At 42.2% G+C, this 26,786-nt stretch overlaps 1 protein-coding gene and 1 non-coding gene across 4 annotated transcripts in view; both read right to left on the reverse strand.

Moving 5' to 3' along the window:
• Positions 1 to 8,165: 8,165 nt before the first annotated feature.
• On the reverse strand, positions 8,166 to 8,259 carry trnai-uau (transfer RNA isoleucine (anticodon UAU)). The gene is made up of 2 exons: positions 8,222 to 8,259; positions 8,166 to 8,201 (listed from the first exon to the last, which is right to left on the reverse strand). It is a non-coding gene; the product is annotated as a tRNA-Ile (tRNA).
• A 1,259-nt stretch (positions 8,260 to 9,518) lies between these two features.
• Positions 9,519 to 26,786, reverse strand: part of rhbdf1b (rhomboid 5 homolog 1b (Drosophila)) — a 58,640-nt gene continuing 41,372 nt past the window's right edge. For all 3 annotated transcript variants that reach the window (XM_085760744.1, XM_085760745.1, XM_085760746.1), the window contains 15 exons: positions 26,294 to 26,500; positions 17,104 to 17,226; positions 16,571 to 16,713; positions 16,205 to 16,459; positions 15,987 to 16,098; positions 15,825 to 15,899; positions 13,957 to 14,118; positions 13,689 to 13,789; positions 13,435 to 13,498; positions 12,752 to 12,846; positions 12,406 to 12,481; positions 11,994 to 12,094; positions 11,674 to 11,827; positions 10,733 to 10,956; positions 9,519 to 10,626 (listed from right to left, as the gene is read on the reverse strand). In XM_085760744.1, coding sequence (XP_085616870.1) covers positions 10,431 to 10,626; positions 10,733 to 10,956; positions 11,674 to 11,827; positions 11,994 to 12,094; positions 12,406 to 12,481; positions 12,752 to 12,846; positions 13,435 to 13,498; positions 13,689 to 13,789; positions 13,957 to 14,118; positions 15,825 to 15,899; positions 15,987 to 16,098; positions 16,205 to 16,459; positions 16,571 to 16,713; positions 17,104 to 17,226; positions 26,294 to 26,500 — 2,088 coding nt within the window. In that variant the 3' untranslated portion in view covers positions 9,519 to 10,430. The remainder of the gene's footprint in view (positions 10,627 to 10,732; positions 10,957 to 11,673; positions 11,828 to 11,993; positions 12,095 to 12,405; positions 12,482 to 12,751; positions 12,847 to 13,434; positions 13,499 to 13,688; positions 13,790 to 13,956; positions 14,119 to 15,824; positions 15,900 to 15,986; positions 16,099 to 16,204; positions 16,460 to 16,570; positions 16,714 to 17,103; positions 17,227 to 26,293; positions 26,501 to 26,786) is intronic.

Below are 26,786 nucleotides of genomic sequence, written 5' to 3' on the forward strand. Positions count from 1 at the left end.
GAATTGAATTACAAGAACTTCGAAGCTGTACTTATGTATAGAATTCAAGAGCATAAATAACATTACACCACTGACTTTACATTATGTAGTTTTGCAATAAAAAGATGTGAAACTATAACATAAGTGGATTATAATGTGTCCCCTGCCAAATGGGATAATGGGGGAAAAATATTGTAAATTATTATGATCATACACTGTTGCCCAAAAAGTTGGAATATTTTTATTTTCAGACACATTCTTCTTTTTATTCCTATTATAAAAGTTAATTGTATAGTTTAATTTTCAGATATAGGCCTACACTTTATTAAGAATATATCACATTGTCAAAATCATTTCATGAGAATTCTTTTAAAATTACTTTATCGGCAACAGTGTATAATTAATAGTATTGTATTTTTCTTCACAAAATTACAAAGTGTCTTACAGCGAGAAAAAAGCAGGTTATAAGATTAAATAAATTGTCCTTATAGTGGAAAAAAATAAAACACAACAATGGGTCAAACATTCTTAAAGGTTTTCAATAAAAAAAAAAAGGAGTTTTAAAAGAACACTGTTCAAAATAAACTAATAGGGAGCCCTTAACCTAAATAAAACTGCAGAAGTAAAAACTATCTTCAACACAATAATTGTGATTTCACCTTTATTGTCTGCATTTCCTTCTCATCCACCTTTTGCTGAGTCATAATGAGGAACCATTTCGACTGACTGGTAACAGCCAGCAAACCGCTCCGAGCCTCAGACAGGCCCAGACTTGCCTTGTAAAATGATTAGTCCTGCTTGTCTTACACCGGACACAATGGCCCCTTCCTCACAGCTATGCATCCCCATTGACCCATCGCTAACTTGGAACAGAAGGAAATGAAGAAGGGGAACCAGACCATCTCATTAAGGACAATGAGAGAAAGTGCAATGTGGGAGAGCCACATTCCACCGACTATAAGGACAGTGTTGGAAATATGGCAGATTGTTCTCTTTCACTTACACTTCACACTGTAAAACTATATGTACAAGTAGGATCATTTTATGACGCTACTATTTTATGACTACTGCACACTATATTAAAATAAAATAATACAATACACATATTTAAAGGCAATTTGAAGGTTGTTGAGTTCAAGGAATATACTTTTTTTTTTTTTATTTAAAGAAGACGGAATACGAGTTGTTTGTGGAAGTAGATTGTAAGGAAGGAATGTTCTGGATTCATGGCAGAGCAACAGTTTTGCCTTTCATTGTAGGATCCAGGGCTAAATGCCCAGCAGTTGTGCCTGGGCAAAGAATGTTTACAGGGTGGGAAGCCAGTGAGGGATCACATCCTTGTTGCTGATCTGGAACCATCCACTGGGTGGATGTATGTATTTCTAATCATTCCTTTATATTTATAAGGCGACATATGCAATAATAAGCATAAATGTAGCAAGAGCTTAACTTCAAACTCCTTTTTTATCTGCAGCCACGTGGTTGGTCATAATAAAACACCTCAACACTTTACACAAATATAATCTAAGATTAACAACATGGTACAGTATAGCCTACAGACTGTACATGGCGCTTTCCAAGTCCTATCAACCACTCAGTGTTTCGCAATGGAAGACACATTCATAAGTAATTTTCATCATACATGTACAGTCACACGCCAGTAATGCACTCGGGACTGAACCCTGAATGGTACACTCCAGATGAGCCATTGAGGTGCCCACACTTGTTTTTATTGATTTTGGTATGTTTCTCTGGTTGAACATTCTGATCAATTATTTCATCAAGATCTATTGAGTAACCATGGTATTTTCACCCTGATGAAAATTAGCATCAGGGGCTTTCATTGGTGCTGTTTGTCTTGCCAGTATTTAATCAATGACATGATTTTGTCATCAGGATACATTGTCATTCTCTCCAGTGCTCCTGTTGTGGAAGATCAGTTCAGGACTAAATACTGTGGAGCCTAACACTGAACCCTGGGGTTCACCCACCGCACACTTTACTGGACAGTGCATTAACTTCAACACACTCCTGCGTTTATCTCATCTTTTCTCTTTTCACATTGAGTCACGATCAGTGCCTTTTTTTTTTGCTTTCATTTATTTATTTCTTCTTTTTTTTTTGATTGTTGACATTCTCCCTTTCTTCCTGTCGTTCCCCTCTGGGTCCCATGTGTGCTGTGTGAATATCAGATAACAGTTCCATGAAAATGAATCCAGTGAGACGTAACCCACACGGGATGGGGGGTGGTTGCGTACACTTACATGCACCGAGCGAGCGCAAGAAAGAAAGAGAGAATTACTAACCATCAGAGAGATTCTGAGAGGGCATTCAGGGAGAGAGTATTGTTAGAGTGATCACTAATGAGGTGTGTGTGCGTGTGTGTGTGTAGGTGCACCTGTGTGTGTGTGTGTGTGTGTGTGTGTGTGTGTGTGTGTGTGTGTGTGTGTGTGTGTGTGTGTGTGTGTGTGTGTGTGTGTGTAATTACTGACTAGGAGCCAATGAGTAGAGGATAAGAGTGGGTCTACAGGACGGCTGGAGGACACATGGTAAGGAAGAAGAGGGTTGTCCTCTGGAGATGACAGGCCAGTGTGTGTGTAGAGGGTATGAGGGGCTCAGGGAGTAAGTCATATTACAGCACTATATAAGATCCAGATACACACACACAAAATCTTCAGAATTTCAGCGTGATTGCATATGACGGTCTCTATAATACCTTAAATGTAAAACAAAGTCTGCACATCCTGTCAAAGCATCTTCAGTTAAGATGTCTCAATTTTTTTTTTTTTAATGGCTCTTCTTTTGATTTAAGGAAGGAAGAGGAAGAGACACTCAGTAGTTTCCTTTCATGGACTCTAATTGGACACTCATGGACTTAAGATAGAAGCAAAATGCAAATGAACTGCTACTCAACTTATACAATAACGTAGGTGGACCTTTAATGATCTACAGAAGCAGTTCCCCGAGGCAGGGTTAGAAACAGAGTGCACCTCTGTGATAGATACACTATAAAAGCAACTCCTGAGCAGTTAAAATAACAAGCTGTAATACTATGGTCTGTCAGGAGCTTGGAAGGTATCCAGATATGGTTCTGTTAAGAGATTTACTGGCCTCTGGGGGAGGCTTCTTCAAAGTAAAACAAAAAGAGAATCAGATAATGTAGCAGCATCTGATTAATTTGAACATCTAATGGATCTCATGGAATTACACAGACAGAAAGAAGAGATGTATTATTGTCTGAAGCTTTTTTCAAGCAGCCTTTAAGCTTTCCAAGAGAAAAGAACTCAAGGATGAAGATAGATGAAGTTGGTCTGCCGAAACACATGTCACCTTGGATAAAGAGCAGCGTGCAGCCTTCAGCTTCCCCTGTGTTTGGTTTCAAAAGGAACAAAATGGAACTGGATGAGACAGCCCAAAACAGGGAAAGTTTGTGCTGACCTGGTAAGTATACTGACGAGCAGCAATAGTTCATACAGAGGTGAGCTCCAGACAACATAAGCATGTGATCTTCATGTTTACAGTAGCTATTGTACAAGAGAGTAATTGTATAGAGTATGTGTAACTTCAGGGTTTGCGACACCGGAATCTGCCAAGATCAGTGGACAAAAAAAAGAGTCCGCAATGTTCGTAAAGATGTTGTGTATCAAGAATGTAAGAATAATAAAAGAAATAACCTCGACAAACTACTCTCTAGTAGATTTGCTTTAGATCATAGATAGAAAATCCCACAAACATGTTTCATTTTTTCAGAGTCAAAGGCCAGACAAAATGTATGGTCACTTTCTCCACCTCATTCAGGTGTCATTGTTTTGTCATTACTGTATAGTATAGTCCACACTCCACACCATGAACCGTGAACTCACGCCCCCCACAATAAAATTGGTGACTGGATTAAAGAATGAAATGAATGGCAGCAACATTTAACTACCAGGGGAAAACAATGTCATTTGGCTTAAACACTTCAATGAAGACACACACACACACACACACATTCACAGGGGGAGGTTTCTCACTGTCAGTCCAGGTGGTGTATGGGGCCATGTGGTTTGAAGGGGGGGAGGGGGCTATAACATTACTCTCCATCAACTCTGCCATAGGTGGGATCATCAGACAGGTGTGTGCTAGGCCTGCCTCCCCCCTCCCCCATCACTCTCTCATACACACACACACACACACACACACACACACACACACACACACACACACACACACACACACATAAACACAATCAACCCGGCCCGCCTCCCCCCCACCTCTTGGTTGGCCTCCTTCACCTGATGGCCTGGGTGCTGAGACTGAGGAGTGTGTGTGTGTGTGTGTGTGTGTGTGTGTGTGTGTGTGTGTGTCTTGGTTGTTCCAGGCACAATGAAGAGAGAGGGTCTGTCAGTGGCCACCTGTTGGCCAGCTGTCAGGGTCCCATTTCAGGGTCATCTTTCTAGGCAGACACAACAACAGCAGCTCTATCTATCTATCTATCTATCTATCTATCTATCTATCTATCTATCTATCTATCTATCTATCTATCTATCTATCTATCTATCTATCTATCTATCTATCTATCTATCTATCTATCTATCTATCTATCTATCTTACCCTATGGGCTCCTATAGGGGTTAGAGGAGACTTAAGTGCACCACACTCACTAGGCTGCTATATAAGACCAACCGGTTTCTCATCTCCACGGCTTTACAATCTCCGTCTATCCATCTTTTTATCTATCTATCTTCTTACTCTCCATTTGAATATGAGTTGCAGGCGACCCGTTGGCTATTTGCTGTGTGTCTTTCTTTCTTTCACTTGCTGACCTTCTTCTCTATCTCTATTGTACCAAAAACAGCCCTAAAATAACTTTATCAAAGAGAGAAAATTAGTTGGGGAAGAGGAGGGGGGGGGGATTAGGTCGTGTCTAAGTGTGTCTATGTGAGTCTCATTTGATGCTGATCAATGGCTCGTAGATACCATCCTCTTCATGTCACATTACCATCTCTATAGGAGCTATGATGGAGAGCTGGGGGTGCAGCAGAGGTGTGAGTAGGGGTAGATGGGGCTGGAAAAAAAACCTAATGATGAATGAGTGATGGAAACATGGAGGCATGAAATGGACAGGATGAAGATGAGGAGGTCATGATGGGATGGCGTTGGATTGGAGAAGTGTGTGAAGGGGGTTGGAAGGTGGGAGGAGAGGGAAGAGAGGGGAGGTAATTTCCTATGAGGAGTCTGCAGGGGATGGGGGAGGCAGTGAGTGGGGGGAGGAGGTCTAATGGCTCTGGGTGCTGCCTCTATTAGCCCAAACAGCCAGAGATGATTTTTCAGGATCTTTATGTTGGCAGGGTCATTAATTTGTCACTATTAGCTGCTCCAGTAGCTTTTATAGTGACAAAAAGAGGACGAGGACAGAGGCTATTAGCTCACATATCGTGTTGTGAATAATCCATGGTATTTATATCTTACTTAAAGCTGCTATCATAAATGTTTATATAATAAATAAAAAAGTATCAAATGAGAATGTGAACTCAATGTGAAAAGGGTCAGTCACATAAATGCTGTTTTGCAAAAACTCATTGTAGCATCTTTCAAGAGTCACAGAAAGAAGTTAGCATAGTGGAGTGCATAGTCGAGTCGCTATATATTTCCTTTAGGAGTTGATTAAAGCTGAAAAACAGAGCTAAAAGGGACCTCAGCACTGAAGTTACAAGAAAAGAAATGCTCCTTTTGCGACTATTGTTATTATTTGTTGAATGTGTAAAAAGGAAACTGTGTGTTACTGTAAAAAGCTTGTCTCATCAGCTGTTGTCTGAATGCCAAATATTACTGTAAACTAAAGCTGACACCTGGTTGGCTATTGAAAGGGAACAAAATCCACATTGCATCTCCAAAGGTCATGAACTAATTAACCATTGAATTTGTTTACTGTCATTTGCACATAAACATGTAAAAACATTACATTTTTGTGCTAAGCTAACCTGCTGCTATTGATCGTCTCATTAAACTCCCAGAAGGAAAAATTTAAATGTGTTTCCCAAAACATTGCTTCTCTTTTTGATTGATCGTCCAGGTTCATTGAGTGCCATTAGAAACACTTCACCTTCTTCAGCAAACACGGACGATGATGAGTCTTCAAGGAGAGGTCCAGTGCTGAAGTTGCCTCACTGCCCTGAAACAACCTTATGACCAAAATGTCAAACAGCTTGACAATCAATAACACTGAGGAGCCGAAGCAAAGGTCTCCATCACCCTCCCTCTAATTCTGTGGACGTGTAGAGGAAGAAAATTAATCGTTACATTGTTGCTGCAACGCCATAAAAGTGAATACACGTGTTCTTTTTTTTTTTTTTTACCATCGTAGGTGTGTCAACTCCTAAATCCTAATGTTTTGAAGATGAGCATGTTATGAACCTTTCAGTTTATATGGGCAATGTAAATTATATTTTAATATTTTTGTTTTGTATAAGGCAGTGTGGAGTGTGGACTTTGGGGAATGTCAAAATGAGCACAAGTTATAGTTGTTGTGTTTAGCATGCAGATCAGTGTTGTCTGTGTTTGTGATGCTCAGCCTCTCTGAGCTCCTCTCTAACATAAGTACACACTTATTTAGACTCAATTACAGACAAGAATTAACGAATGCCAGCCCAGAGCAATTATGTGTGTGTACCCTCAAAGAGAAGGGGAGGGGAGTAAGAATGAACAAACCCAATGGTACGACAACACAGGGAGCATCAGGGGCAGCAATAAGAGTTCTGCACGCTAATAAGCCCTCTGTTTGAATTAATGATATTCAAATCCCAAAGAACAATGCCACAATGTTGTTGTAATTCATTGCTTTATACCCTGAGCAGCAGTCATGCTGTAGGCACACCAGGTTCAACCTGTAGGTTATAGGTCCTGGGTTGCCATCTAGTGGGCATTCCTGAAAAACAACAGACGTCTTAACTTGAGTAGGTGATAGAAGCAACAAGTGAGGCTGACATATCCAGCCATGGAGGGGGATTGTCGTGGATTCCAGGGGGCATGAAAGCATCTTATGGTTGCTCACAAAAAAATAAAAAATATTAATAGACTCTTTGAAGAACTCTGGCCAGGGGTTATGGAAGAAACAGAAAGATTTATGAGGATTACCTCAATCTTTGGGTACACTTTAAATCCCAAAATACCTTATTATTTTGGTGTGTGGAGTGTACAAGGTAAGCTCTGATAATACACGATTAGAAGTCTTGGCACTGGTACGACTATCCATGGTGCCTCTCAACAGCTTGGTCTGTTTGCAGCCACAGCCAAAACCTCGCAGCTGCTTTTAGGTTGAACAATACTACTTTTTGCACAGCAGAAAGACGACTGGTGGAGCTGATGATATTAACAATACAACAAGGTGAATAAGCCACAGCAGTGAGTCAGCAACCTGAAACTCTCCCTGCCCTGAAAAGTCAAAATGTCTGACATGGAAAGTCTCTTGGTCTATGTGAGATTTCCATGTGAAACATACGTGAACTAGGTGCTGCAACATGCTGAGATAATTCTACATTGAACACTTCAAAGCTGAAAGCATTACCAGTATTAATGTCTTCACCAAGAGTAAGGCATGGCGGAGAGAATATATATAACATTCATGCTGCTATCCTTTATTTTCTTTAGTTATATTTCATGTTAGTTAGTTTTTTGTGGCTTTTATGGCTTCATTAGATAGGAGAGTGAAGGCCGGGAGAGAAAATGGCTGGGACTGAACCAGCGATCATTCATGGCAGCTTCTTGGCATGCACTCTAACCTCTCATGCACCGCGTTTGCTGCTGTTTGAGTAATGTATTCACCATGTCACACTGGGAATTATAATAATGATAGAAAGCTTATTCAGTTATTGACCCACACACCTTTACGGTGTGTGTTTTTCAGTGTAATGTGATTATGGAGGATTTAAATTCAATCTTGATATAGCTTGAAGGTGACAATCAGAAGTAGCTTTGAGAGGCTCACACACACACACACACACACACACACACACAGAAACACACATCGACCTATACTTGCTATTCATGGCAGCTACTGAATGACAGCCAAGGCCTGTAGTCTTTGTTGTTATTGGAGTTAAGCCATTCAGATGCTTGGTGTGATCAATAGCTGTCTCTGGTCATCAGTCGGTCACAGTGTGGGTGGGTTTTTCGTTTCTTTTCAAACCACCACAGTAAAAGCTTACTGCTCCAGGTGAGGCTCGAACTCACAACCTCGGCATCACTCTGCAGGTTACTGTCTTATAAGTACCGCGCGCTGACCGATTGCGCCACTGGAGCTGGCTGTGTGACCTTAGTAAACAATGAAGAGGAGATGTCAATAGTCCTGGACAATGAGGCTGATTAATTCAATCAGGCAGCTGGTCAGTAGAGATCGCTGCATCTGAGGGTTCATTTCTGCTCTAGATCTGTTTCTTTTTTTTATCTGTCTGCCTCTCTGGCCACAAACCTCTGTCTGTTAAAAACATTTAGGTTTTTTATTTGATTTACACATTTTCACGAGGCACATATCCTATTTCCTGGGGCGTACCATTTGTTCTCTCACCAGTTTTATGTCTCCCCAACATTAACACAAAATCATAAATCAGGTGTTATTTTACTTTATGTGGGACATACTGCAATTATTTGTCTATTCCAATGATCACAAGCATGAACTGTAATATTATCATCATCGTCCTGAACTATCCAAGAGTATAAGCTATTATAGATATTCAGAGATATTATAGTTTTATAGGTATGGTTTTCTAGTGATGCATTTTACAACATTAATAACATTTTAAAAAGGCGTCTTGTTTTAAATGATAAAGTAGAACATGTTTTTTTTCTCACTTTTTGAAGTGAAGTCCCAGTTTCAGGGAGAGAACATGAAACATCTATTTTCTTAATCAACAGGAAGAGGATCAGTGTCAGTATCCAGGGCAGGACAACCAGGGTCACTGACACTGACTGTTAAATTTACATAATCACTGCTTTCATTAAGTAAGTGAAGCAGATTTATTAAGCAGAGAACAAGACACTAATAAGGAAGGTCAAATGTGTAAACAGACATACCCCAGTCTGTCAAATCAGTGTGAATTTAATGAACTGTAAATGAGTGATTATTATGTTATTTTATATTAGATATCTGATTCATCTGTGGGTCAGTATGGGGTCATAGGACTGTGTGAGGAAGGATTTGATAAAAGCCACAGAGCAATCAGACTCATTCATCACATTTCAACCAAATCAAACCCAATTTTGCTCAAAATAATTTTCATTCATTTACAACACAAAAGTGGGATACAAATTGTGGTTATACTACTTCTTTTAATACATAGTCGACAGAGGTGACTGTGAAAATGTATTTTGAATGAATTTCCTTGAACTACTCTGATGTGGTGAATGCAGCTCTCACACTCCAGTGTCACCACGGCTGAGTAAGTTGTGTCATGTGCACGCTGATGCAGAGGTTGTGAGTTCAAAGCTCAACTGGAACGATGAAGTTTATCATTGTGGTAGTTCACTCAAAAGGAAGCACAAACATAAAAAACAACAAGCCATTGTGAGTGTTCTGTTGTGTTTATTGTTAGGTAGCTAAAACGCAACCACTATGGATAAAAAAAAAACAACATACACAAAAGAGACTGTAAGAGCCATTCACAATGCAGCAGATTAACATATCGCTGTGTTCTCTAGTGGGAACACAGGGTGAATATAAAAACAGTTCATCTGTGACAGAAGTGCATTAAAGGCTGCGTGAAAACATATTTTACATGATTTTGTCAAATTGTGAAGTTCCCTACTAAGAACAGGATCCATGATGCCAGAAACCGTCGACACAAACTGATGGCACAAAAGATGTGTGTGTGTTTGTGTGTGTGCTTGTGTCTAAGGCACGTTTGAATTTTTTCATTTGTTGTTGAGTTTTAACTCCAAGAGAACAGTACATGGACAAAACTGTTTGGACATCAGTATAAAAGTACAAATGGAAAGTCCACTGCTCTTCTCAGCCATCTCAGGTTGTAGTGCCCCCCTTTAACCACCGGGGGGTGCTGTCAAGTCACGTAAGAAGAGAGGTAACCGGTTTGGCAGGAAGTCGTTGCCTTTGTAACTCTCCTCCTTGTGTGACTGGCCACTGATTAGCCCAGCTAGAGATCAGTCACACAGAAATCCACCGTTAGTCCTTCTCAGTCAAGTTTTGTTCCCGTGCATGTGAGTATTTTTTTAGTCTCTTATACCTGGAGGCTCGTTGAAGTATTGTTGTACCTTACGATCATAGGAACACACACACACACACACAAAAAACAACCCTCCTGAAATGCTATAATCCAGGAGAAATGTTCCTGCTCAGTCAAACGTCCCGTTGCAGCTGAATGTGCATTTTCCAGCTGCATCAAAGTCCAACATTTAGAAATGTTGTGACCAGTCAAACTTCAGTGCTGCTTCCAGCTGACGTTTTAAAACGCTGACGTTCAGAGGAGGTGAGCGTTCAGGTCGTACTTCTCACAGAACTTGTCAGTGATTGGGATGCAGGTGAGGTACTCACACCACTCACACTTGACCGGGTAGACGTAGAAGAGAACGGCCAGGGCGGAGAACAGACCCAGGAAGACCAGCAGGAAGACACAGATCTGGATCCGCTTACGGTACATGTCAGAGCGCCCGAAACTGAAGAAGAAGAAGAAGACAAAGAAGAAGAAAAGTGAGCATTATTCATCTCACGGTGTTAAAGGTTAAAAATCTCAGAGGCACAAACATCCCTCTCTTCGCCTACCTGATGTACGGCAGAAAGGCAAAAGACAGGAAGAATCCGGATATGAAGCCGCAGATGTGGGCAAAGTTGTCAATCCATGGAAGCAAACCAAAGGAGAAGAAGAAGACAGAGATGCCCAGCAGCTTGGCAAACGCCCACCACGGCCGCTCCAGGATCTGCCAGCTCTGAAACAGCTCCACAAACAGACAGGCCAGGATCCCAAACTGGCTGCCTGCAGGACCCACCTGAGAGAGAGGGATGAAAAGAGAGGGGGGAAAGAGGAATGCAGGGACACGGAGAGATCAGCACAAATAAAATCTAAGTCTGAGGTAGCTCAGTTAATCAAAAAAAAAAAAATCTTGACAAAGTCTTTAGAGGAACTCAGTAGTTCAGACATTTAAATAAATACATCTGTACAGGCATGAGTTCAATGAACATCACTGCTGCGGCAGCCCAAGGTAAACAGAAAATCCCAGAAAATGTAAATTGTTATAATGAAAAAGGAAAACATAAACAAAAGTTCTCATTTTACAGATTTACACATCTCTATTTATTTCTAATATCAACAATTCATTTAGCGAGTCAGCACTTATTACGCAGAAAATGTTGTTGTCGAGAACTAACTAACATCTGTTTTTAATCATTTGCCTTAAAATGCTACTGACCTATAGTAGCTAGATGGGCTTGCTCCTGGCTATCCTGGTAGGTTTCAGTATTGAAATCAATCGCAGTATTAAAACAAACTTCATAATGTTGTGCTCATTTTAAATAATTCATGAGCTTATTTCACAAATTTCAGAATTCTTTATGATTTAACATTAAAATAAAATACAGTCAATTTTTTATATATATGGCACCAAATCACAACAGAGATTTTTTTCAAGGAAAAGATGCAGAACCCACTGAGGTTCAAGATGATGCTGTATTGTGTGTATCATTTTGCTTTGAGGGTGACTTTGTACCTCTGCTCTGTAGGGCAGGAAGATGGCTGAGGCCAAGTTGCCAGTGATGCCACTGAGCATGTAGATGATTGAGATCCTGAGCCAGCCAGCCAGCTTCTCTATGTCCCTCAGCACCGTCATCTGGAACAGCACTGACACCAGGCAGTGCAGGATCCTGCAGACACAGAGACACAGTTATTTTTAATGTTGACCCAAATCCACCTGATATTTTTTACCCATGTTGAATCTTAAAAATTTAACATAAAACAGTTGTGCTTTCATGTCTAAAGACTCAGGCTCATTCTGAATTAGACGAAACAAAAAGAGGGAAATTCAGTCACCCAGCATGAAGAAAGAGTGACAACCAGAGTCTGGAGAACTGGTCTGGGATTTCTGGGTTGAGAAAAGGCAGCAAACCACACACATCATCCATACAGGCCACCTGGAGGAGGAAGATAAAGTCAGGAGAAAAACAGTCAGGACAGTAGATCCACTGCCACCCTGTGGAGGAATTGACTGTTGAATTCAATCCAAAGTCAAATCACGGCAAAACACCGACTCCAGTGCTGCAACCGCTCAGCACACAGTCTGTACTGTATACAGCAGTGACCTTCAGGTTGGGAGTCAATTTCACAGATACCCTAGGTGAAAAAGCCTTTTGAATTAGGAAACATGGCAACTATTGTATGAAGTTGCAGAAAATTAAAGGTTATAAATACAGTAAAAAGAGGTGTGTGGCCTTTTTGTTTCTACCTGTGAACAGAGAGTCGCCTCCTCGTGGAAGTAGCCTTGCATGAAGTCACAGTATTCTCTGGAAGTGATTTCACATCTACAACATCACACACATCATTAGCTTTATTAGCTCAAAAGGAAAATCCAGAAAATAATTATTCAAAAAAATGTAATCTGCTTCAGATTTTCTCTGTTATTTAAATGAGTACTGTTCAGTCAGTGAGTCTCATTAGTCTTGGTTTCAGCGTCATTTCACAGTATGAACTCAAACGTCAAAGGAGTAGTGTAAACACCATATTTTAACATTTCAGCATAAAAGTAAATCTATACTGGATGATCAAACTCCTGATCAAACACTGATCCTCACCGTCCTTTGGTTCCAATGCAGCAGGGCCGGCCTGTGATGGTGCAGTCTATGTGGGGGAGATTGGTGTGGTATCCAGAGTTGTACTTTGTACAAACCTACAGATGACAACCACAGGTGAGTTTTTAATATCTTATCTAAACTGAATGACAGTTTGACTGAGCTTCACCAGGAGAAATGAGAAAAAACCTGACCCTGTTCAGACCTGCTTTACAGTAACATGTGTCCGCGGTGATCTGTTCACAAGTGATCAGTTCTCAGTACAACTGTTCACACCTGGCTTTGAAATGTGTCTCCACATTCTTTGTTATGCGTTGTTGTTTTTAGTCAATCAACAGATGGATCCATTGTCAGTGTGCTTGTGTTAACGTGTGAAGTGACATGAAGTTGTTCAGAAAATCAATCATATTCATTTGAAACACTAAAAATGAAATATTTCCAGTTCATTATGAAACTGTCTTTACTAATTAGACCTTGCCAGAGGACGTCAGTAGAGTAACTGCTCCTTTAATAAGGCCAGGGTGCATTTGTGTTCACACTGCTAAAGGAAAATCCACATCCGATTGTGGTTGATGGGACCTCAAATTTGTCCTCAGTGTATCTTGGCTGCGTTCACAACTGAACTTAGGGATGACCACTTCCACCAGAGACAGCTGTTAATATCTATAATATGCTAATATACTCACTGGCCACTTGGTGATGTCATCAGGCCACTCGTGAGGGGAAACTGAGGCTGGCTCCAGGCAAATCCTACAAATCAAGATCAAAACATGAAGATTTCTGTCGACTATCAAGAAGAACCGAGTCCCAAACAGCACCGTCTACACACACAGAGAGAATCTGACATCTGTCCTCACAGCAGAGATGACAAACTGCTGTTCTACCTGTAGTTAAAATAAAAGGATAACAATCTCACAAACAGAGAGTGGTGTTGTGTTACCTGGGGTCCTGATGGCAGACTGAACCATACTGGCGTAGTTGACCACTCAAATTGGGAGCACTGCTGTGCTGAGGCCACTTCACCCACACTGCCAGAGTACTCTGTAATCAGATTACAAAGAGTAATGTTTTTTTTATTTTATAGTAATGCTTTTTTTATGATTTACATCTTATTTTACAAAACAAGGTTGTCTGATGATCATTTCCTCCATACAGACATGGCTGTAATGTCTAGGTAACATCGGTCATGTGACTCTGGCCTCACTGACCGAACACTCCTCCTGTAGAGTCTGCAGGCAGCCGGAGCGATCGTTCCTCACGCAGCAGCCCGACTCTCTCTCTCGCGCTCTCTTCTCCTGCATCAGTTTCTGGATCTCTTCGTCCTGACGCATGCAGGGGGAAAACTTGGCTCCCAGGTGGATCAGAGCCTCCTGCAGCAGAGAGGACAGGGGTGAGGCTGTGGATCTTCACCAGTAGATGCACTCAAACACCAGCACCAGTTATCCAGATTTAGTGACTCTACAGTTCATACAATGTTTACAACTATAGTTAAATTCATCATTTATTTCAGCAGTTGTTACCACTGATTTATCTTTTATTAATTATCATTTATCTATCACATGTAACTGACTCATTTCAACTGTTTACTGATTACTAGTTAAGCTTTAAGTATCTCAATTGTTATGAATTATTTTTGGTGTTAACCTTTAGAGTTAATTAGTTAATGTATTTTTTTAAATTTTTTAAAATGGAAACAGGCATACACAATGTATAAACCGACAATACACTGACCAAAAAAACAGACAAACGACAGAGCAAACCTAACAACACAACAAAACATGACCAAAACAGGACAGAAAAGCAAAAACACACACAAGAAAAACAAAACAAAACAAAACAACAAGAACAAACAACAACAAAAAAAAAGGATGTGAAACTACTAAAAATTAAATGAACAGTAACTACTTAGTATACATTTACTCAAAAGTACGTTTTTCCCATTTTTTGTTATGCATTTCCACACGGACGTAATTTTAAGGGGGGACACAGGGGACATGTCCCCTGCACTTTTTCCAAAGGCAGGCTTGGTCCCCTGCAGTTTTACCGTCCAAAAACGATGTTACGCTATATTAAACAGAAACGGGTCAAGCATTAGGACCAAGCGGAAAACAGCCGCTCAAGCTGAAGCCTGTTTCCCTTTCGGCCAACCACAAGCTCATCAATTGGCCCTGTCGTTTCTTGCTAACGTGTGATTGGCCGTCCCTGCTGTCACTCAGACAGATAGGACAGATGCTCATTAATCAGCTGTTTAAACAGAAACAGCCCCGCTGGAGCAGTAGCCTACACACAGACCTCCTCCAGGTAGAAGCTCCTGCTCCGACTGAGGAGCCGCTCCGGTGTGATACCTGTTCAGGTGATCTCCACAGTTTTTTTTTTTTTTTTTACCACCACGACCTCACAACCCACCGTCAGCCGAACCATGTAATCATAAAGTTATAAAATCGCGTTCACAGCCCCTTAATTATAATTTCCCAAACACTGATCGCCAGGTTTTGTGACATGATCAGAGCAATGTGACTGATTATAGTCTACACGTACGTGCGTCTGAAGCCTCCATCCACCAATGATCACGCTTGTAATCAGTAATTTCTCACAGTTGGAACTCATTTTTATGTTGGTGCTGATAGTTAGAGTAAAACAGCAGCAAAGGAATTCAGAGTTTCTTCATAAATAAAACTATACAAAAGATATTAGCCTTATATTTTCTTCATTGCAGACCTTTTAAATTTTGGGTTATCTTCTTGCCAACTCAGGCCAGCTGTGTCCCCCCCACCTCTGTAATCAAAATTTCGTCCATGCATTTCCACCTTATCTTGATTTGTTGCGATAATTTTTTCCAAAAGAAATTGGCGTCGCACTTTATTTCTAAAAAAATCCAAGTTCAAAAATGTTTTTTTTTGGGTCTTTTTAAATATAAATATTTTCCCAAAAAGGATGATCGTGTGTTAATGTATTTTTTAATTAGCTGTGCTAGCTAAACAATTATAGATTACAACATTTGTGCTTTGCTGTTTTAACCATCACACTGAGTAAAACACAAGTACAGGTAGAAGATGGTGAAATAGAAAATACTTACCGAGCTCGGCCCCACCCAGAAGTTTTGTTGTTGTACAAACTTAACATTTTCATAAACTCCTTTGTTCCTCAGCACCTGAAAGAGTGTACTTGTTTTACTCATTCATAAAAAAAAACTCAACGTGAAGTCACAAACAGAGCAATCCACAGATCATAAACTCACCGAATCCACAGTTTCATGTTGTGTGAAGCCCACGGGGGCAATGCCGTAGATAGTCACAGCCAGAATTGTGACGAGCAAATGGACAAATGTGATCCAGTAGGTGAAGAAAGGCCTGAGGAAGAGAGGACAACTATTTCAGGCTCCATTTGCTGGAATATTGATGAAAAACTATATTTAATTTCACCTCAGAGAACAGTCAACAGAATAATCTACTGTACCTGTGATCGTCCATGTCCTCGATCTGCCTCTTGACAAAGCTGTCAATGCGCTTGCGGTACGTCCTGTTTGTGAGACGGCCGACCATGCCCAGCCCGTACGGCCTCTTCTCTCGGGCAAACAGCTTCTTGACAGGAACCACGATCCTCTGTCCCCGCTGCTGCGTGCTGTTGACACTCACCACCTCCTGTTTCAGACGGACCTTAGGTTGGGCCACAGAGCCATCTTTTGTCTTCCGCCAGCCTCGTTCCAAAGGCCTGGGTTGAGGATGAGAGAGGCGAAGGAAAGAAATGCACACCAATGTGTCAGATGTTTCAATCATCCTGTCAGAAGAGGAGAAAATTCAGTAAAAAATGCTCTAAACCCACAACATGAGGTGACTCCTCTCCAGTTCATTCCTATCCAGAGCACTTCCTGTGAGCTCGCTCTCGTCCAGCGGTTTGAGGGCAGCCTCTGATGGTGTCTCAAAAACATCGTCTGCATAGGTGGACAACTCATCAGGCAGGCCGTCCTACAGAGATGACAACAAGTTAAGTAGGAATTCAAATATATTCAGTTTTATACAGGGTAGCCTATAGATACATGGCTATCACATTATATTATACAGTATATGCTCAAACCACAATAGCGTGCTTTCAGTAAACATTTGATCACTTTGTTTTACTTAGTAAAAGCTTGTTGGCATGTGAGCTTAATGATTCTGGTGAAAAACACAATTTAATCAAGCTGTGATTCAATAAATGTATAATCTACTGATTTTGTAACTTGAGCTCTCAATTATTATTTTTTTGACAGAAACAACCGCAAAAAACAAGTGCAGATTTATTATTTGCGTTTCATCTTGTTAATGCAGGTGAAGAATAATGAAAGGTTAGGCTGTGGATGGGTGTCCACTGCTCACTCTGGTGAAGAAGGACGTGTCCAGCTCATCAGGAAAGTCTACAGTTTCGTCTTCAAAGAAACTAGGAGGCATGAAGCTCCGTCTGCGGTGTCGCCCTGTGGTGCTATCAATTAATGTGCGGCCCTGGCAAACAGAAAAACACAAACATCATCTCCTGGTATCAAACTGACGTACAGTATAATGATTTTTTCCCCCTAATAAATCACTCTAATATAATAAAATGAGATTGAGATATAAAAAAAACAGATATAAAAAGGTGAGATATGATGCATTTGCACACAGATAATATACTGTATACTAGTGATGCGCGGGCCGGCCCGTGGCCCGCGGGGCGGGGCGGGGCGGGTCAAGAAATGTTTACTTTATTTGCGGTGCGGGCTGGGGCGGGTCATAAAAAAATAAAAATAAAATAATTTAAAATAAATTAACGTGTATTAATGTTGTAATTATTAAAATAAATTATTAATGTGTAATGTCTTGGCTGTGCACGTCTGACGTCACGAGAGCGCCAAGAGCAACGGCCAAAACAAAAGATTTAAAAAATAAGAAGAAGACGATGGAGGAGGTGAGGGAGAGATTAAGTTCGGGGATTTATAAACTCAAAACAAAAGAAAATCAGACTAAATCGACAGTTTGGGGGAGATTTTCTGAAATTGTTCATGCTGCTGCAGAAAAAAGTACCGGATATGTGAAGTGTAATGACTGTGAAAAAATATACAAACACGACCCACAAATCAGGCACTTCAACCATGAGCAGGCCTGTCTGTGGCTCTAAGGACGTGTCTCAAAGTGCTATAACTGCGTTCCTTAAATGCCCGAAAATCCCAACACAAATCAAATCGGATGTCACAGACGCCTGCGTTGACCTGTGCTGTCAAGATCTGTGGCCTTTTGACATCGTATAGGATTCTGTGCTGGAGCTCAGTGTCTTATTAATGTCGGGGCACGTTACGGACGTGTGGATGCCAGCAGTGTACTCCCTCACAGGCAAACCGTCTGTGACAGAGCCAAAGCGACGGCCACAGAAAAAAAAAAAAAACTTGCAAAAGAGATCAATAAAGCTCTGGATTGTGGCATTGGAATTACGACTGACATGTGGACTGATGATCACAACAAACTCTTAAAAAGACAGCCTGCAACCTCAACGAGCAAATGATCAGGGAGCTGCATGACTTCGGGATAGAAGCTGGCCGTTTACCAAATGTCACGTTCGTGAGTGACCAGGGACCATGTCATAAACACCGTGCTTAAACACACATTTGACATCAAAGAAAACACCCCAGCATACATGAGAGTCAAGTGATGGACAGATGCAAAAGCCTTGTAACTTACCTGAAGAAATCCAGTGCAGTTGTAAACCTGCCCCATGCTGTGATAGGCTACAGGAGTGTGAAACTCGATGGAACAGTAAAGTGGCAATGATGCAGTCAGTCACCAAACAATACAGTGAAATCCAACAAGCGATGGAAGAAAAAGACCAGCTAGACAGACTAGAGGGCATTCAGCTGGACGTGCTGAAAACGATCTCTGAGTTCTTGGTGCTTTTTAAAACTGCTACCGAAGAGCTCGAAGGTGACAAATATCCTACCATTCAGTTAGTGCTTTGGTTTTTCAAACTACAGAAACACTGCGAGCCACAACACAGTGACCCAGAGTACATGGTTTACATAAGAGCACGGGCAATGCAGCTCTTAAACGAGAAACTGTCCCTCAGCATCACCCACAAGCTTGGAACGTTTCTTTGTCCACGTTTCAAGTCCCTCAAGATGCTTCCAGCTGTGGAGAGAACTGCTGTCCATGACGAGGCCAGACGACTTGCCAGGGAATTTGACCGAGAGCGTACACCAGCCCCAAGAGAACCAGAGGCCACTGATCGACGTAAGTAACGACAGCAGCTAATGTAATAATACGGTAATAACAACAACAATTATAACAATGATGATAATAATAATAACAAAAATAATGCCCTATTGGCCTAATCTTATGACAGTTTAATTGTTCATTTAACAACAATTTGGTAGGTTACGGCGGACAAATAGTAAAACTGTATTTACATTTTATTTTTAGCTGAGGGAGCCGAGGGAGCCAAAAGAAAAAGGGATCAGTTCAGCGAGTGGGAGGATGAAGGTGAAGAAGATGAGAAGGATGAGGTTCAGGGCTACATTCTTCTCTGATGGGGATGATCTTCTACGTTTCTGGGAGTCACAGTCCAATGCCTTCCCCATGCTTGCCAAGGTGGCAAGAATGATTCTCTGCATCCCAGCAACTAGTGCATTGAGCGAGCGTACGTTCAGCTCGGCCGGCCGGGTGCTCGAGTCCAGGCGAAACAGACTAAATCCCGGCACAGTTGATGCTATTCTTTTTTTGCATAGTGCACGTTAAAATGTCAATGCCTAGATAAAAATAGCCATATGTGGAACAGAATTCGGTGGCCTATTATGTGCTATGAGAAAAACAGGTTGTTTGTAAAAGCCTCATTTAGCCTAATTTGCGGAGGTGTTTGTTGTTGAAAATTGTTTTGTTGAAATGACTCAGTGTTTTATTACATTTACAATGAAATGATTACGTGTTTTATTACATTTACAGTGAAATGACTCAGTGTTTTATTACATTTACAGTGAAATTACTAAGTGTTTTTGTCATGTTCTGTGTGAACTTTGCCTGTATTTGTGTTCCTTTTCTCCGCCCATTGACATTTAACTCATTACCTTGAGTTTAATTCAAGCTTTTATTTTGAAAGGTGGTTTTGGTGACATGACAGTGTGCAGAGTATGAGCAGGAAATGCATAGCTTCTACATGCGGTCTGCTTGCAGCTCCAGCTAGCCTATCTTTTTCCTTCTGCTGCTTGTGTCTACGAAATTATCGCTTGTGAGTGTTGTTCACAATTTTTAGTTAATTGTGTTGTTACACAGATTCCAGTGGTGCATTGTAAATATTGAAATGTTATATAAATGTTTATGTTTATTCACATGTAAATCGTGCTAATGCTAAGCTAACAACTAGCCTACAGCTATTTGCATTATCATTCCTGTGAATGTATTATGTTAGTTTAGTGACAATACAGTAATTGTTATTTTTCTGTATCATTTCAGTTTTACAAAAAATGTTTTAAGACCTCAGTAAAGGCCCTTCAACTTCATTCCTGCCTCTGAGTTTCTCTTGGAGCTTGTTCGCTATCTGTCAATTTGTGTAGTCACACACTGAGGACAGAATAGTAAAAAAGCGATATCACAGCAGGCGCTACAGCTTCAAGGAAAGAAAGGTACCGTGCAAGCTCAACGCCTCACTCTCAAAGGTCTCCATATTCACCTATTCTCATACATCCTTGGAGAAGCTCAATCCATGATGTCACATGCTAGTGAAGCCAGACAGGATCACTCAACCGACAAAGATTATGATGTTACAGAAAAGGATGCTGCAGCCAAAGCAAAATCACAGGGTTCTGCCTCCTCCACCTCATCTTATTTTTCCTCAGCTAGCAGGAATGCAGCCAAAGCCCGTGCTAAAGCCGAAGCTGTACGTGCAATGGCTCCTTTCGTTCAGCGAGAAGCTGAATTAAAAATAGCAGAGGCCCGTCTAGCTGCTGAGTCGAAGGTGGAAGAAGCCCGTCTAGCTGCAGATGTGAAAGTCAAAGAGGCGCACATAATCGCTGAATTGGCAACTTTAAAACATGAGAAAGAGGTAGCTGTAGCCTTGGCAGAGGCTGAAGTCCTCGAAGCAGCAGCGGAGACGGGAGACAAAGAGGGCAGCGTGAGTCGCCGCGATTCAGTTCATGTTGCCATGCAGCGCACCCGCGACTATGTCGAACAGCACTCACTACATCTTAGTGATGCAGAGCCTCCAGAACTTAAACCATACTCCAACCCTGTTGTCACCTGTCAAACCTGACGTCCAAACAGATGAAAAAGAGTGCACTCCTGGAGAGGACAGTGGCGCTTCTCAAGCCTTACCTAGGGGTGACGTTCCTGCAGCAAAGCAGCCTGAGAGGGCAACGCTGGTGGTTCGTCAACGCACCACGACGGACAACGACAACCACAAGGCACAGCAACCCAAAAGGCCGACGCCAGCAGTTCATCACCAACCCCCTGCTAACCCTCCCTTTGCAGAGCCAGCTGCTTTACCTCTCAACAGGGTTTCATTACAGCCGCATACGGATGATAGGACTGGTATGAGTGATGTCACAAGGTACTTAGTACGTCGCGAGCTTGTGAACTCTGGTCTCATCAAGTTCAGTGATCGCCCAGAAAGTTACTGGGTGTGGAAGTCCTCGTTTCACAATGCCATAGAAGGACTTAACTTAAGCGCAAGTGAAGAACTTGATCTTTTAACAAAGTGGTTAGGAAACCAGTCTTCAGAGCATGTCAGAAGGATCCGTTCTGTGCATGTGGCTAATCCTGCTATAGGCTTAAGGATGGCCTTGGATCGCTTAGAGGAGTGTTACGGCTCCCCCGAAGTAACCGAGAGAGCTCTTTTTGAGAGGATAGAGAACTTCCCTAGAATCGGTCCCAAGAACGCTTTATAGCTCAGGGAACTGGGAGACCTGTTAAGGGAGTTAGAGTCCGCCAAGTCTGAGGGCTACCTACCTGGTCTCTCATACCTGGATACCGCCAGGGGAGTCAACCCCATCGTGGGAAAGTTGCCATACAGTCTGCAAGAGAGGTGGTTGGCTCATGGTTCTCTGTACAAGGAGCAGCACAATGTATCTTTTCCTCCATTTGCTTTCTTCACAGACTTCATATGTAACGAAGCACGCAGAAGAAATGACTCTAGCTTCACACTCTTGGCTCTCCCTACAGTTTCATCGAACAGTTACCACCGATTCTCCATGGATCCATCGAAGCCTGAACGAATGGAAAGGAGGTCAGGATACATCAAAGGTCATGTGTCCGCTCACAAAACTGAAGTAGCATTGCAACACTCAGCGTCTCAGTCAGACAGTTTGAGCAGCAAGCCAGGTGACATCAATAGGCAATGTCCCATCCATAAAAAACCCCATTCTTTAAGAAAGTGTAGAGGTTTTCAAAGCAAACCGCTTGAGGAGCGCAAGGCTTTTCTTAAAGAGAACGGCATCTGCTTTAGGTGTTGCTCTTCTACTGCTCACTTCGCTAAGAACTGTGAAGTGGCCTTGAAGTGCACAGAATGTGAAAGCGACGGCCACATCGCTGCACTACACCCTGGACCTGCTCCATGGGACGTTAGAGACCCCTCCTTAGAGCATGGCGGGCAGGGTGAAGGAGAGGCACCTCAGTCAGCGGTCACATCCAGGTGCACAGATGTTTGTGACAGAGGTAAGGAACCTAGATCTTGTTCTAAGATCTGCCTAGTGAGAGTCTACCCCAATGCACACCAAGACAAAGCCATTAGGGTTTACGCTATTTTGGACGATCAAAGTAACAAGTCATTGGCTCAGTCCGAATTCTTCAATCACTTCCAAATCAAAGGGTTAGAGTCGCCATATACACTGCGCACATGTGCAGGTACTACTGAAACATCGGGGAGAAGGGCTACAGGGTTTATGGTGGAGTCATTGGATTGAACGACAAGAGTGATGCTTCCCACACTCATTGAGTGTAATCACATGCCAGACGATCGGTCGGAGATCCCGACACTTGCAGCTGCGTAGCACCATGCTCACCTGAAGTCCATAGCCCATAAGATTCCACATCTAGATTCAGAGGCTCAGATACTACTTCTTCTAGGACGTGACATCCTCCAGGTTCATAAGGTCAGAGAGCATCGCAATGGTCCTCCCAACGCTCCCTACGCTCAGAGACTAGACCTTGGCTGGATTGTCGTTGGCAATGTCTGCTTGGGCTCAGCCCACAAGCCAGCGGCTGTCACTTCCTTTCGGACCAACGTACTGGAAAATGGGCGTCCTTCCCTCCTTTCTCCATGCCCTAAGCACCTGAAAGTGAAGGAAAAGTTCAGCACCACAGTCCTCGATGACTGCAGCCTCGGCAGCTCAATTTTTTGAAAGAACCAAGGATGATGATAAGGTGGGTCTCTCCATTGAAGACAAGCTTTTCCTGGAGCTCATGGATAGAGAGATGGTCATGGACAACACCAATAGTTGGGTGGCACCTCTTCCATTTCGATCCCCTCGGCAACGGCTCCCAAACAATCGAGAGCAGGCTCTCAGTCGCCTTACTTCTCTTCGACGCACCCTAGAAAGAAAGCCTGAGATGAAAGCTCACTTTCTGAGCTTCATGCAAAAGATCTTTGATCATGACCAGGCAGAGAGTCCACCATTGTCAGAGGGAGTCGAGCGATGGTATCTACCCATCTTTGGTGTATACCACCCTCGTAAGCCAACTCAAATCAGAGCGAAACTAGCTCCTGCGGCTGCCCACACTGTCCCGAGGCTGGAGTTGGGTGCAGCTGTATTAGCGGTAGAAATTGCAGAGCTAGTAAAGAGTGAGTTAGACATCAGTGTAGACTCCTTGCAATTCTACACAGACAGCAAGGTTGTCTTAGGATACATATATAACCAGACTAGACGTTTTTATGTGTATGTTTCCAACAGAGTGCAGCGAATCAGGAAGTCCACCAAACCTGAGCAGTGGCACTATGTCTGCACCACACAGAATCTGGCAGATCACGCCACTCGGTCTGTATCTGCAGCTGAGCTCCCTAACACGACTTGGCTCACTGGGCCCCCTTTCTTGTCCCTACTGGAAGGAGTGTCCACTTCAGAAGAGGAGCCATACGACCTTGTCGCTCCAGATCTTGACACTGAGGTGCATTCTCATGCTACCACGCTCTCTGTTCCTTCAACTAACCTGGGATGTCAGTGTTTTGAGCGGTTCTCATCTTGGACATCTTTGGTGCGAGCCATAGCATTCCTGACGCACATCACTCAGTCTCAAGAAAGTGCCGCTGTGGCCAAGCATGCGGATTGCAATGGCTGGCATCAATGCAAAAGGCCTCGCACAGCAGAAGAGCTGCTCAAAGCAGAAACTCTCATCATAAAGTGTGTACAAACAGAGACTTACAGCAAAGAGTTCTCTTGTCTGGCCGCTGGAAAGAACATCTCAAAAGACAGCCCTCTAAGAAAGCTGAATCCCTATGTGGATGAAGATGGCCTTCTAAGAATAGGAGGTAGGCTCAACCAGTCGGCACTCGACACAGGAGAAAAGCTGCCTCTTGTCATCCCAGGCCGCAGCCACATCGCAACGCTGCTTGTGAGGCATTATCATGAAAAGGTCAGACACCAAGGTCGTGTTTTTACCGAAGGATCCATCCGCTCAGCAGGGTTCTGGATTGTTGGGGCCAGGAAATGTATCAATGGTATTCTTCACAAATGCATCATGTGTAACAAGCTTCGTGGGAGAGCTGCTGAGCAGAAGATGGCAGATCTGCCCCCCGATCGCCTGAGTACAGAGCCACCTTTCACCTACGTGGGACTTGACGTGTTCGGTCCTTGGATTATTACCACAATGCTAAGCTAACAACTAGCCTACAGCTATTTGCATTATCATTCCTGTGAATGTATTATGTTAGTTTAGTGACAATACAGTAATTGTTATTTTTCTGTATCATTTCAGTTTTACAAAAAATGTTTCAAGACCTCAGTAAAGGCCCTTCAACTTCATTCCTGCCTCTGAGTTTCTCTTGGAGCTTGTTCGCTATCTGTCAATTTGTGTAGTCACACACTGAGGACAGAATAGTTTTATTACATTTACAGTGAAATGACTCGGTGTTTTATTAAATTTACAGTTAGGCTAAGTGTTTATTACATAGGCTAGTGTTGTTATTATTAGCCTACTTTGTAATGTAATATGTTTGTTACAAATAGCCTAATAAATTTAACAGAAATCTATAAAAACGCAAGCCTCATCTGATGTTATTTTATGATTTATATTGTTTAACCTATTTTTATACTGGCTCTGGATTTAAATTTATTGTTGTCAGTTTTATGTCACTCAGAGCTATTTTCCATATTGAATAAATTTGTGTGGCCCATTTAATAGCGGCGGGGCGGGTCGGGGCGGGCTGTGAAAATAGATGCGCTGGTGCGGGGCTGGCTGGGGCGGGTCAAATTACTTCATAGATGCGGGACCCGCGGGTTGGAAAAAAAGCCAACCCGCGCATCACTACTGTATACATTGAACTGAATTGTATTTATGAATTGTATTTATGTGTCTCACACCAGTTAAGGTGCCCAGGCTATAAGGGCTTACAAGATACAGATTACATACTCATAGCCAGCAAACATAATCAGCAGAGTACAAACAAAACCAAACCGCATAGATTGAACATTTCAAATAGATCTGCGCATAGTAGATAGTTCATCACTGAGACCGCTATGAAAACAGGGTTTTACTGCCAGTAGCAAATGAAACCAACGTGTTCAGCATTATTATCATCATCATTATTATCTCTGCTTTTACAGAGACAGTCAAAAACACAGGGTATACCCTGAGCCTGACAGTTTATCTGGAGGAATTCCCAGCAGTGCGTGCCACTTTCTAAATACAGTGACCTCTGTGTGTCACTGGATTACCCCTCTACTTAATATTCAGACCACAATCCAGCAGATATCTGAGCATTCGCTTTGTATTATCATGGACCATCTGCTAGACTAGAGAAACTCCCCTCCCCTCCACACGCACTAGTAGATACTACTAATGTAACATATATGTAAGAGTTTAATCCACAGCATGACAGCTGAGCTCAGGTTTTACATAACATGCCTACAAACACACACATACATGAATACACAAGCAGGAATGTAGTGGTACACTCAGAAATAAATCCCGTCCATTCATATGTGTTGGAAACAGAAGCGTGTTAGAAAATACCAAATGGAGTTTTTCTAAGAATCTCTCCATAAAATCATAAAATAATGGAGATTAATGTGTGCATTATGTGCATGGAAACTCAGAGCAAACTCAAAGTTATAAAGCATTAAAATGTAAAGCATTGTATATCCTGAGCTCAATCTCCTTTTCAATCACAGTCTCTTATAGACTGAATTTACTGCTACAGTACTTGACTGTAATGGAGTTAAAGGAGCTCCTAATTTACATTTACATTGTGTAATGTGCAGACGAAATATGTAAATTCAGTTTATGAACACTAAGCAGCAGCTTAGACGAGCCTGAAGCACAGGTTTTGCGAAGCGAAGAGAGCACTTGGTCATTGGGAGATGTTCGACATAAATTCCACTATATAAACAAAAAGTAACACCTTCATAAGTGCTGCTGCGGCCTTGAGACTCATGACAGCGACAGACTCCCGTTTGCGTCGTCGCGGCAGCCGGTTGAGGGCGGAGCGGGAGCTTGAAAAGGAGCAGAGGGAGGCGGTGCCGGGCGTGATGGGGGTTTGTGGGACACTGAAGCCGTCTACCTCTTCCACCATTCGGAAGGCACGACCCCGGGCCAGTGGGTCTACAATCTGCGCGCGCACACACACACACACACAGAAAAACACACTCAGTACTTCATCAGAGAAGCCGCATACAACATCAATCACACAGCAAAAGAATAGTGACGAGCAGGGATGCACCTATTAATACACATGTGTAGCCTACGAGGGTAGACTGATATATCAAGTGGAAAGAAGCTGTTTTAATTAACTGGTGGGTTTTAGTGACAGGAAACTGGTATTTTATGATTTTTATGATATCACACATGCAGATTGGTGAGGGTGTCCAGCACTGGACATGACTGGTATATCATAC

The sequence above is a fragment of the Trachurus japonicus genome, chromosome 19, assembly GCF_045865225.1.
Source record: "Trachurus japonicus isolate A0001 chromosome 19, Traja_1.0".
Taxonomy (NCBI): Eukaryota; Metazoa; Chordata; class Actinopteri; order Carangiformes; family Carangidae; genus Trachurus; species Trachurus japonicus.